This window comes from Vulpes vulpes, chromosome 14 (assembly GCF_048418805.1).
Source record: "Vulpes vulpes isolate BD-2025 chromosome 14, VulVul3, whole genome shotgun sequence".
In the NCBI taxonomy this organism is placed as follows: Eukaryota; Metazoa; Chordata; class Mammalia; order Carnivora; family Canidae; genus Vulpes; species Vulpes vulpes.
The window spans coordinates 74,544,028-74,556,208 of record NC_132793.1 but is presented as its reverse complement, the minus strand read 5'-3'; the positions used below and the strand labels follow the sequence as shown (position 1 = coordinate 74,556,208).

At 35.3% G+C, this 12,181-nt stretch overlaps 1 protein-coding gene across 14 annotated transcripts in view; it reads left to right on the top strand.

Moving 5' to 3' along the window:
- The window catches only part of ZFYVE16 (zinc finger FYVE-type containing 16), a 57,781-nt gene extending 46,062 nt beyond the window's left edge, over positions 1–11,719 (top strand). For all 14 annotated transcript variants that reach the window (XM_072736909.1, XM_072736916.1, XM_072736910.1 and 11 more), the window contains 4 exons: positions 4,773–4,935; positions 6,059–6,164; positions 7,870–8,037; positions 10,016–11,719. In XM_072736909.1, coding sequence (XP_072593010.1) covers positions 4,773–4,935; positions 6,059–6,164; positions 7,870–8,037; positions 10,016–10,177 — 599 coding nt within the window. In that variant the 3' untranslated portion in view covers positions 10,178–11,719. The remainder of the gene's footprint in view (positions 1–4,772; positions 4,936–6,058; positions 6,165–7,869; positions 8,038–10,015) is intronic.
- Positions 11,720–12,181: the final 462 nt, after the last annotated feature.

The window sequence follows — 12,181 nt, the reverse complement described above, 5'->3', positions numbered from 1 at the left end:
ATACTGCTGAACTCTTCATTTAAAATAATTTACCTATAGATTCTTTTAGAGTTTCTGTGTAGCTCAGTATATCATCATTTAATAATGGTAATTTTGTTTCTTTCTTTGCAGTCCTTATGGCTTTTATGTTTCTTGTTTATTGGCTAGGTTTTCCAGTTGAAGCAGTGATTGCAAATGCTCTTGTCTAGATCCATTTTTGTCAAATAATACTTTCTAAAAATAAGTGAGTTTTTATGATTCAGTTTGGTATGCCATATCTGTCCTTCTGATGATGATGTGAGGTATCCAATTACATTTTTCTTATTTCTTATCACATATCTTAAAGCTTTTTTATGTTTTCTGTTTTGTTTGTTTTTCATCATAAATGTAACTCTTCAATCCCCATCACCTATTTCACCCATTCCTCCCTCCCTCCTCTCCTCAAGTAACCATCAGTTTCTTCTCTATAGTTAAGATCTGTTTCTCAGTTTATTTTTTTTTTCCTTTGCCGATTTGTTTTGTTTCTTAAATTCAACATGTGAGTGAAATCATATGGTATTTGTCTCTCTCTGACTTATTTTGCTTAGCGTTATACTTTGTAGCTCCATCCACGTTGTTGCAAATGGCAAAATTTCATTCCTTTTTATGATTAATACTCCATTGTGTGTGTATGCATACACATATACGTAGCACATATTCTTTATCTATTCATCTTTTGATGGACACTTGGGCTGCTTCTGTAGTTTGGCTGTTGTAAATAATACTGCTATAAACAAAGGGGGGGTGCACATATCCCTTTGAATTAGTGTTTTTGTATTTTGGGGGTAAAATACGCAATAGTGCAATTACTGGATTATAGGGTAGGTCTGTTTTTAATATTTTTAGGAACCTCCATACTGTTTTCCACAGTGGCTGCACCGGTTTGCATTCTCACCAACAGTGCATGAGGGTTCCTTTTTCTCTACATCTTTGCCAAACCTTGTTTCTTGCATTGTTGATTTTAACCATTCTGACAGGTGTGAGGTAATATCTCATTATGGTTTTGATTTGAATTTTCCTGATAATTACTGCTGTTGAGCACCTTTTCATGTGTCTGTTGGCCATCTGGATGTCTTCTTGGAGATGTGTCGGTTCATGTCTTCTGCCCATTTTATTGGCTTATCTGTTTGCTGGGTGTTGAGCTACATAAGTTCTTTATGTAGTCTCTTCAATAAATGGTGTTGGGGAAGCTGGACCACTTTATTATACCATACATAAAAATAAACTCAAATTGCTTAAAGACCTAAATGTGAGGGATGCCTGAGTGACTCAGTGGTTGAATGCCTGCCTTTGGCTCAGGGTGTGTTCCTGGGTTTGAGTCCCACATCAGGCTCCTTGCAGGGAGCCTGCTTCTCCCTCTGCCTGTGTCTCTGCCTCTCTCTGTGTGTGTCTCTCATGAATAAGTAAATGGAATCTTTAAAAAAAAAGAAAAGACCTAAATATGAGACCTGAAACTCTAAAAATCCTTGAAGAGAGTATAGGCAGTAATTTCTCTGACATCAGCCATAGCAACATTTTTCTAGCTATGTCTCCTGAGGCAAGAGAAATAAAAGTAAAAATAGGGATCCCTGGGTGGCGCAGCGGTTTAGCGCCTGCCTTTGGCCCAGGGCGCGATCCTGGAAACCTGGGATCGAATCCCACGTCGGGCTCCCGGTGCATGGAGCCTGCTTCTCCCTCTGCCTATGTCTCTGCCTCTCTCTCACACTGTGTGCCTATCATAAATTAAAAAAAAAAATAAAGTTGTTTAAAAGTAAAAATAAACTATTGGGTTTGCATCAAAATAAAATATTTCTGTCCAGTGAAGGAAACAAAACTAAAAGGCAACATCCTGAATGGGAGAATCTATTTGCAAATGATGTATCACATCATCTGCAAATACTTGTTCCTTACCAGTTTGGCTGCTTTTTATTTTATGTTATCTGATTGATGTGGCTAGGATTTCTAGTACATTGTTGAATAAAAGTGAGAGTGAAAAAAATAAATAAAGTGAGAGTGGACATCCTTGTCTTGTTCCTGACCTTAGGGGAAAAGCTCTCAGTTTTTTACCACAGAATATGATGTTGGCTGTAAGGGCTTTATTATGTTGAGGTATGTTCTCTCTAGACCTACTTTACAGAGTGCTTTTATCATGAATGGAAGTTGTACTTTGTCAAATGCTTTTTCTGCATCTATTGAAATGATCATAGGATTTTTTAAATGTTTTATTGTTTTTTTTGTGGTAGGTTTTGATTTTGCTCCATTTTTCAGGGCAATAGTTAGCCCTGTGACCTCAATTCTCTGATCTAAAAATTGTTTGTTTTCGGTTTGTTTGTCATTTGTCTTGTTTTGAGGATGGAAGTGACAACTTCCAGGCTCTTTATGTGTTGGAGCAGACACCAAAAGTCAGTCATATTTTTTGTAATACAAGTTTGCTGGCTTTCATTGATCTGAAACTATCCTTATTTCTTTTTCTTTCTTTTTTTTTTAAGACTGATTTATTTATTTGAAAGAGAGTATGTGGGATCCCTGGGTGGCGCAGTGGTTTGGCGCCTGCCTTTGGCCCAGGGCGCGATCCTGGAGACCCGGGATCGAATCCCACGTAGGGCTTCCGGTCCATGGAGCCTGCTTCTCCCTCTGCCTGTGTCTCTGCCTCTCTCTTTCTCTCTCTGTGTGACTATCATAAATAAATAAATAAATGAATAAATAGATAATTTTTTAAAAAATGAAAGAGTATGCACACAGGTGCACAATTAGGCAGAGTGAAAGGCAGAGGGAGAAGCAGGCTCCCTGCTGAGCAGGGCGCCTGTTTTTGGCAGGGGGGGGGGGTGCTCAACCTCAATACCCTGGGATTATGACCTGAACCAAAGGCAGATGCCTAACCCACTAAACCATCCAGGCACTGCTGCAAAGCTGTCCTTATTTCATTCTTATTTTTTGAAGGATTTTTTTTTTTTGCTAGAGAGAATTCTTTGAAAGTTTTTATTTTCCTTAAAGATGTCCCCTCATCTTTTGGCCTCCATCATTTCTAATAAAGTTAGTATAATTTTTTATGTTTGTTTTCCTTTAGTTAATATGCCCTTTTCTCCAGTCTGTTTTCAAGATATCCTCTTTTTCTTTGGTTTTCACCAGTTCTACGGTGATGTGCCTTAATGTGGTCTTCTTTGTATTTCTCCTGCTTGGCGTTTATGGAGCTTCTTAGACATGTGTATCAATATTTTTCATCAGATTTGGGAAATTTCTTACCATTATTAATTTTTTTAATATTCCAGTCCTTTTCTCCTGGGAGATATCTATATATTTATGTCTGTATATATGTATGTATTTATATTTATAGATACATCTGTTTTATACCAACTCTTGGATCCTTGGTTTTCTGTTTATTTTTCTTTAATCATTTTTCTCCAGGTTTTTTAGTTTGGAAAATTGTTATTGACCTTTCTTCATGTTCCCTGAGTCTTTTTCTTGCCATCTTCAATGTACTATTAAGCCTATCCATTGAGTTTTCAATTTCAGGTTACACTTTTCAGTTCTAGAATTTCCCTTGGGGTTTTTTCAGTTTCTTTTTTCTTTTTTCTTTTTTCTTTTTCTTTTTCTTTTTCTTTTTCTTTTTTTTTTTTTTGTTAAGATTTTTAAAATCTGTTTATTCATTTAGCCCATATTTGCTTTTCACTTTTTGAATGTTTTACTTTAGGTCTTTGAATATATTTTAGAATAGATGTTTTAAAGTGTCTGTGTATTTAACCCACTGTCTTGGCTGTCTGTCTCGTGGTTGCTTTCAGGTGTATAGAGGCTCACATGATTTTGTGGTTCTCTCTGATAATTTTTGATTATGTACTTGTCATTGTTAATATGTTTTAGAGACTTTAGATGCTATTAGCTTTTTCTGAAGAAGTCTTATTTATGTTTAAGCAGGCATTTTTATGTATTCTGTACTTTTCACTTTGTTAACAGATGAATCTGTGGAACTCCTAAGGTGTTTACAATCTGGCAGGACTCATTCTCTAAATGCATTTTGCCTACAGGTTTTGTAAGGGCTTTGTTTTTGCTTTGCCACAGTGCAAGTTAATGAGGTATCTCTACTGTGGTTGCATCAGACTGTCAATATCCTCCATCATTGCTTGATTTCTAGTATCTCTGTTCTGGTCCCAACCCAAATAGCTGTTCCCTATTAGGCCTCATCTAGTCTCACTTTATTAACATGTCCTCAGTTCTAGTTCAAGGACTCAAAGGGACCCTTATTCACAGTCTCCTGGTGCCTTCCTTTTCAATGTTTTGAACCCAGATTCCAGGCTTCTCCAAGCTTATCTCTGATTTCCCAGCCCAGTGTGGCCATTGTAGGTTTAATGGGTCACCATGTGGAAATTGTCTCAAAGCAAAGAGCCTGGGCAGTTAATTGTAGGCTTACTTGTTGAATTTTTCTCTAGGAACCAAAGTATCATATTTCCTGTTGTTCAGTACCTAAAAACAGTTGCCTTATACATTTTGTCTGGTTTTATGGCTAGGCAGTTATAAAAGGGCAGTTTGTCATCAGTAGTTTCATTATGGTCAGTAATGAAAAATGTCACCATTATTTGTGTAACTGTTTAAAAAAAAGGATAATCCTTAACTTTGAAATATTTTTCATATTTCCTAGTAGAAAACAATCATTAAGATTATTTAACAGATGATATAGAACTTTTATCTTACACAGAACATACTTTGATAGCAAATTTTATGGATTAGACCTATAAATTGATATTTAATTTAAAGGAATGTGAAATATAAATCATTTTTAGATGGCTTAATGGTACAAATAACGCCAGAGACCATGGATGGCTTGCGGCTTGCTCTACGAGAACAGAAAGACTTTAAAATTACATGTGGGAAAGTTGATGCTGTAGACCTAAGAGAATATGTGGATATCTGCTGGGTAGATTCTGAAGAAGAAGGAAACAAAGGGTATGAATTTTTTTTTTTACTAAAATATAATTGAGGGGCACCTGGGTGGTTCAGTTGGTTAAGTGTTCGCCTTCAGCTCAGGTCGTGATCCCAGGGTCTTGGGATCTATCTTTAAAAATAATAAAAAATAAAATGTAATGGATTTGATGGAGGAGGAAGGATAAAAATATCTTGCTAGCAAATTAAGCATTTTCTGAGTAAATATAGAATTATACCATTAATTTAAATGCTTGTATGCTACTGAATGTAGTCTGTTTTTTCAAACATGTACCTAACCAGTCTCATGTGTATTTTCTTGGCCAGGATACTATAAACTATTAAAGGGTGGTCAGTTTGGGAGGGGACAGTGATAAAATGTGCTTATGTAGTAGTGTGACTTTGATGCCAAGGTTTTGGAAGGCAAGATACTTTTTCTGTTTTTTCATATCTATTTTTGTGAAGTAAGTAAAAGATTCCTTTGGATGTTTATTCTGTATTATATTGGTTCACTTAAATATAACAACTGAGGGACACCTGGGTGGTTCAGTGGTTAAGCGTCTGCCTTTGGCTCAGGGCGTGATCCTGGCGTCCTAGGATTGAGTCCCACATCGGGCTCTCAAAATGGAGCCTGCTTCTCCCTCTGCCTGTGTCTCTGCCTCTCTCTCTCTCATGAATAAATAAAATCTTTAAAAATACATATAACAACTGAATTTAATAATACATATATTGGAGGTCTTACAGAATATTCCTGCCACTCCTTTTTTCAATTACCATTTTTTTTCTTTTTTGGAGATTGGCTCAAAGGTCTGGATTAAAGAAGGAAAAAAATAGCTTAATGCTGAGGGATTCCAAAATAAAGTTTTTTAAATTCATGCAACAGCTTTTCTGTTAGGAAACTAAGGCATTTTAAACCTGAGATCTAAACTGGGCATAAGAAGGAGTAGATATTATTTGCTATACAATGAAGAAATCTTGGTAAATGAATGGACTATAGTTTTAATTATTTTGTATGTAATTGAATTACCTTAGTGCTATAAATTTATATTTTTAGTATTTTTCTCCTTATTTGTTCAAATCTAATAATTCATTTCATAGAAGGCATTTTGGCACTAATAATACTACTGTATTATGTTTTATTCTATAGTGTTATTAGTTCAGTGGATGGGATATCATTACAAGGATTTCCAAGTGAAAAGATAAAACTGGAAGCAGATTTTGAAACCGATGAGAAGACTGTAAAGTGTACTGAGGTGACTGAGAAAGATTCCTTCCCTTTATGTGTTGTGTTTGGATGTGGGGTTTTTTTGGGTTTTGTTTTGTTTTTTTTTTAACTTGGGAGATTTCTCATTGCAGTTTATTAATACTTTTTACATTATATTTGGAAACACACACATATTTTCACCCCACACTGCCTTCTTTATACCAGATTTGGATTTCCATAAGATTATTTCAGGCTGTTGTATGGTGGTACTCCCTGCCAGTTCACAGTTAAGTTTTGGAAGCATTGCCATCTTTATACAGCATATTTATTTGACCATGTTATTTTCATTTTTCTCTTATTTTACAAAATTATTTTTAATTTACATTTATTTATTTACTTATTTATTTTAAGTAGGCTCCACGCACAGTCTATTTAATGCAGGGCTTGAACTCATGATCTCAACATCAAAACCTGAGCTAAGATCAAGAGTCAGATGCTTAACTGAGCCACCCAGGCACCCCCCAAAATAAACTATTGTATAGATACCAGTTTATAATCAGCATTCACAAATGAAAATTATTTTTGCATGTCCCAACTTTTTTTAAACTAAAAGGATATGAAATTATTGACTCTCAACTCTTTAGTCTACCTCCGTACTCCTTCTCACTCTGCCTCCAGGGTCAGGCAATCAGTGTTACTAAATTCTTTTATATTCCCTGTGATTCTATGTATGTATGTACAATATGGATAGAAACTATAGAGGATGTAGAAATTATAGAACATTATTTTTTTGTTTGATCTTAATTTCATTAAGATGTCCTTACAGGAAGGCGAGCTTATAGGGTAGACTCAGTATACTTTTCTAAACTGAATTAACAGAGCTTTTGTTGCTACAGGTTAATTTTAGGTAAAAATAGCTAAGTCATACCATATTCCATAATCTTTGGTTTTAAGCTTTTACTACCTACGGATCAAGATATATTTACAGGGGGGATCCCTGGGTGGCTCAGCTGTTTAGTGCCTGCCTTCAGCCCATGGCGTGATCCTGGAGTCCCGGGATCGAATCCCACGTCGGGCTCCCTGCATGGAGCCTGCTTCTCCCTCTGCCTTTCTCTCTCTCTCTCTCTATCATGAATAAATAAATAAAATCTTTAAAAAAAAAAAAAGATATATTTACAGGGATGCCTTGGTGGCTCTGCGGTTGAGCATCTGCCTTTGGCTCAGGGTGTGATCCCGGAGTCTTGGGATCGAGTCCCACATCGGGTTCTCTGCGGGGAGCCTGCTTCTCCCTGTGCCTATATCTCTGTCTCTCTGTATTTCTCATGAATAAATAAATAAATCTTTTTTAAAAAAGATATATCTGGGCAGCCCGGGTGGCTCAGCGGTTTAGCGCCGCCTTCAGCCCAGGTTGTGATCCTGGAGACCCGGGATCGAGTCCCACATCGGGCTCCCTGCGTGGAGCCTGCTTCTCCCTCTGCCTGTGTCTTTGCCTCTCTCTCTCAATCCTGTCTGTGTGTTCTCATGAATAAATAAAAATAAAATCTTTAAAAAAAATAAAAATAAATAAATAAATAAAAAAGATATATCTATTTACACATAGTGTTTTTCTTTTTTCACATAGTGTTTTTAACTAATGAATTTCTTGGCACTAACTTTGGAATTTTATTAATTTTATTAATAAAGTTGAAAGTAGCAATTTTTAAAGCTGCTTTTAATCTTAATCATGACTTGTTTCCTAATTAAATACATTTCAGGTATTCTACTTTCTGAAGGACCAGGATTTATCTGTTTCAGCAACTCGTTATCAGTTTGCAAAAGAAATAGCCATGGCTTGTAGTGCTGCACTGTGCCCTCATCTGAAAACTCTAAAGAGTAATGGGATGAATAAAATTGGCCTCAGAGTTTCCATTGACACTGATATGGTGAGACATGTTTTTGTGATGTATTTTTGAAATGAATGTATCATATGTTAAAATAATCAAAAGTTTCTTATTTAATCCTTTATTTGGGATGAATGAAGAAAACTAAAATTTGTTGAACATAAGCACGTGCTACACACTTCCTGTACATTATCTCCTTTACTCTTCACACCAGGGGTCAGCAAACTTTTGTTTGCTTGTAAAAAGGCCAGATAGTAAATATTTTAGGCATTGTGGGCTATATGACATTTTTGGCACAACTATTCAGTTCTGCCATTATAGTACACAGGTGGCCACAGACAGTATATAAACTAATGAGCTCACTATGTATGTTCCAATGAACCTTTGTTTACTAAAACAACTAACTGGTGGGTCAGATTGGCCCATAGGCCGGCCATAGTCTGTTGACCTCTGCACTGTAGTAATCCTGCTTGACAAGTAGGTTTTTAATTTTTTCATTCTGACTTTATTCTATATTCACATGATTTAAAATTACAAAAGTCTAAAAGTGTTAAAAAAGGAAAAAGTCTTTTCCATCCTATGTAAGGAAAAACCAGTTCTTCCCTATGTCTTTCTTTCCTGTGAGTCCTTTACTACTCATAGAAAATACTTCATTTCTGACACTTGTAGTCACCAGATATGTAGAGGGTTTTCTCCCTATCAACAGGTAGGTAGTTCTCAGACACCAGCAGGATATCTAGGAATTCAACTCAGTTTTGACACCATCTACTCAGATAGCATCAGATCCTACAGGTTAAGGGTTCAGTCCTACAAGACTGTACTCTCACACCCCTTCAGATGCTGATTAAAAGCCCAAGTTATTGACTGTGCTTCTGACCAATCAGCTGTAGATCAGAAGTTCTAACAACTCCCTCCTTGGATTTAATTAATTTGCTAGAGCAGCTCGCAGAACTCAGGGAAACACACATGTTAACCAGTTTATTAAAGGATATACAGGAAAAGGTATACTCATAGGGTGAGGTTTGGGAGGTTCTCCAGCATAGGTACTTCTGTCCCAGTGGAGTTGGGGTGTATCACCCTTCTGGTGTGGGTGTATTTAGCTGGCCTAAAGCTCTCCAAACCCCCCACTATAGGGATTTTATGGAGGCTTCCTCATGTAGGCATAATTTAACTCCATTTTTTAACCCCTCTCCTCTCTCTCTGGAAGGTAAGGGGTAAGGGTTGAAAAATCTAGTTTCTAATCATAGCTTGGTCTTTCTGGTGACCAGTCCCCATCCAGGAGCCCACTCAGTCACCTCATTAGAACAACAGATATTGCTAGTGCTCTTATCACTTACGAATGTATAAGGGTTTTAGGAGCCCTGTGACATGGATGGTGTGAAATAAAAATATTAGAACAAGAAATACTTAATCCCAGGGTTCTGGGATCGAGTTCCGCATCAGGCTCCCTGCATGAAGCCTGCTTCTTCCTCAGCCTATGTCTCTACCTCTCTCTCTCTGTGTCTCTCATAAATAAATAAAATCTTTTTAAAAAAGAGAGAGAACAGGGATCCTTGGGTGGCTCAGCGGTTTAGTGCCTGCCTTCAGCCCAGGGCGTGACTCTAGAGACCCAGGATCGGGTCCCGCATCAGGCTCCCTGCATGGAGCCTGCTTCTCCCTCTGCCTGTGTCTCTGCCTCTCTCTGTGTGTCTTTCATGAATAAATAAATAAAATCTTTAAAAAAATAACAATAAAACCTTGGTTTTCTAGATTGTTTATGTATGCATTGAGAAGAAACCTAAAGTATGAAATAGTGGCATTTAAACAATTTTATGATATCTGTTGGAGAGATAATTAAAATTTATATAGAAGATAAGAGAAGTATAGGAGAACGTGAAACATTTTTTGAGTGAATATGAAGTATTTTCTTAACATCCTTAAACTAAATGACATTTTTAAATAGTTCATATTCATGTGCTGAGCTAATAAACAAGATTTCTTACTTTCTAGGGTTGACTTACCAAGATTTTTTTTTTTCCAGGTTGAATTTCAGGCAGGATCTGAAGGCCAGCTTCTTCCTCAGCATTATTTAAATGATCTTGATAGTGCTCTAATCCCTGTGATCCATGGTGGGACCTCCGACTCTACTAGTTTACCATTAGAAATAGAATTAGTATTTTTCATTATAGAAAATCTTTTTTAGTGAAAGATGAATCATATTATATATTGCAAACTAATTTGTTAAAACTACATTCACTAAAGCTGAAATGCCACAAACACTAAAAGTAAATGTTCGCTGTTTGAAACACGTAAGTTTTGCTTTTTAGGCAGGAAATTATCTTTTTAAATCATTAGCACAATATTTAAATCTCTAAAAACTTAAGAGACCCCCAGTTTTTGAAGCTTTGACTTACTGCAAGTACTAAAAAGACAAAGATTTCTTTTGTCTTAAATAAATTTGTAGCATTTACTGTGTCATTTAAATGCAAAGCCAAAGTATCTGCACTTATGTATACCTCGTTATACCAAGAATGATTTTAATGAAGGCTTTTTCCAGATATAACTTTATGAGGGAAATAGCTGTTATATATGCCAGTTACATTGCTGGTTACTAAATTCTGTTAAAAATGAATTTCAGTGACACGATTTTCAGATCTTAGTCTTATATGATAATTCTTTGAGTAAGACAGATAACTTATTTGTAATAATTGGAGTGGAGATCTACCTCCATGATTAGATAAACTCTGATTATTTGGATTAAAATCAGAATTTTGCCTTCTTTTCTTCTCAAATTATATATATATATGGTTTTTTTTCTTGATTAAATGGGTATTCTTAAAATAATTGTGGGTGCTTCAGAATTTTGTGCTTCTATATTTAAGTACATTGTTTTTATAGTAAAAACATGATTCAGTATGTGTTTTATAAGTCTTTAATAATTTATAAATAGGTAATATTTTTGTATTGCAGTGCATTATTTTTCCTCTTTCCTTCGAAAATATACCCTACTTTATTTATCACTTTTAAGAGTGATTGACAACAGGCCATATGACCCTTGATGAAGACTTATGTAGCAATAAATTAAGCCTGAAACAGGTTTTTTTTTTTTTTTAAACTTCTTTACTTAAGAACTTTCTTGGCAAGTCTGCATATTTTCATTGACACTAATGTATTAAATATACATTTTAATGAACTAATTATTTTTGCATATTTTAAATTCTTTATATGATAGTTATTTTTTATAACAGGATATTAACATAAGTTAAATTCTATGTATTTGAAACTGTTACAGAACTTTCCTCTTCAAACAGCAAAGTTTTAAGTACATTGTGTTTAAAAAAAAAAAGTAAAGGGGATATTTTAGTTAGTCCTGTCATTTACATTATATAAAATATAATCATTATTTTGATGCTTTTTTTATTCTTATATGGCAATATGTTTTTGTATCAAAAACACTCATTATATATCTCAAGAAAAAGAAACTACACTACATAGCCCTGACATAAGAAAAATACTTATGAAGCATCTCAATTTGATGACCAAGTCAGGGTTATAACTCAGGATATGAGGTCTCAGGCTAGGAGAGACTGAGAATTTTGCTCCACTGGTCATATGGTTCGTACTGAATCACTGTAGTACTAACCAAAGATACCCTATGAAGGAGATTATCAGTCTTCTGGAAGTAGTTACTTCATAAACAATGTAAAATGTTGGAGCTATTAAATAAAATGGCAACACAAAGTAACCTGTGAAATTTATTGCTATGGTGTAAGATAAAAACAATTGCATATCAAACTCAGTTTATGTTTTCTTTATATAGTGTGTTTATTTTGCAGTATAAGTAGTTGCACAGTCTATATATACTGAAATTTTTTATTTATTTATTTTTTATTTTTAGTAATCTCTACACCACCCACAACCCTAAGATCAAGAGTCACATGCTCTTCTACTGAGCCAGCCAGGTGCTCCTGAAATTACTTAAAAATAACAAAATGGTGGAGAGCTCTTCCCACCAGCTATAGCTATAGGATAGCTTTAGATTTGTTTTCATAAAGCCTCTACATTTAATGAAAATTAGAAAGTGTGCCTTTGGAGGCACATTTTAAAGTATTATTTGTAGATATATAGTACGTTTCTGAATGTAGTTAACTTATTTGGTCATATTCTTCACATTGGTACTTACTTTGAAACTTTAATTTTTTTAAAG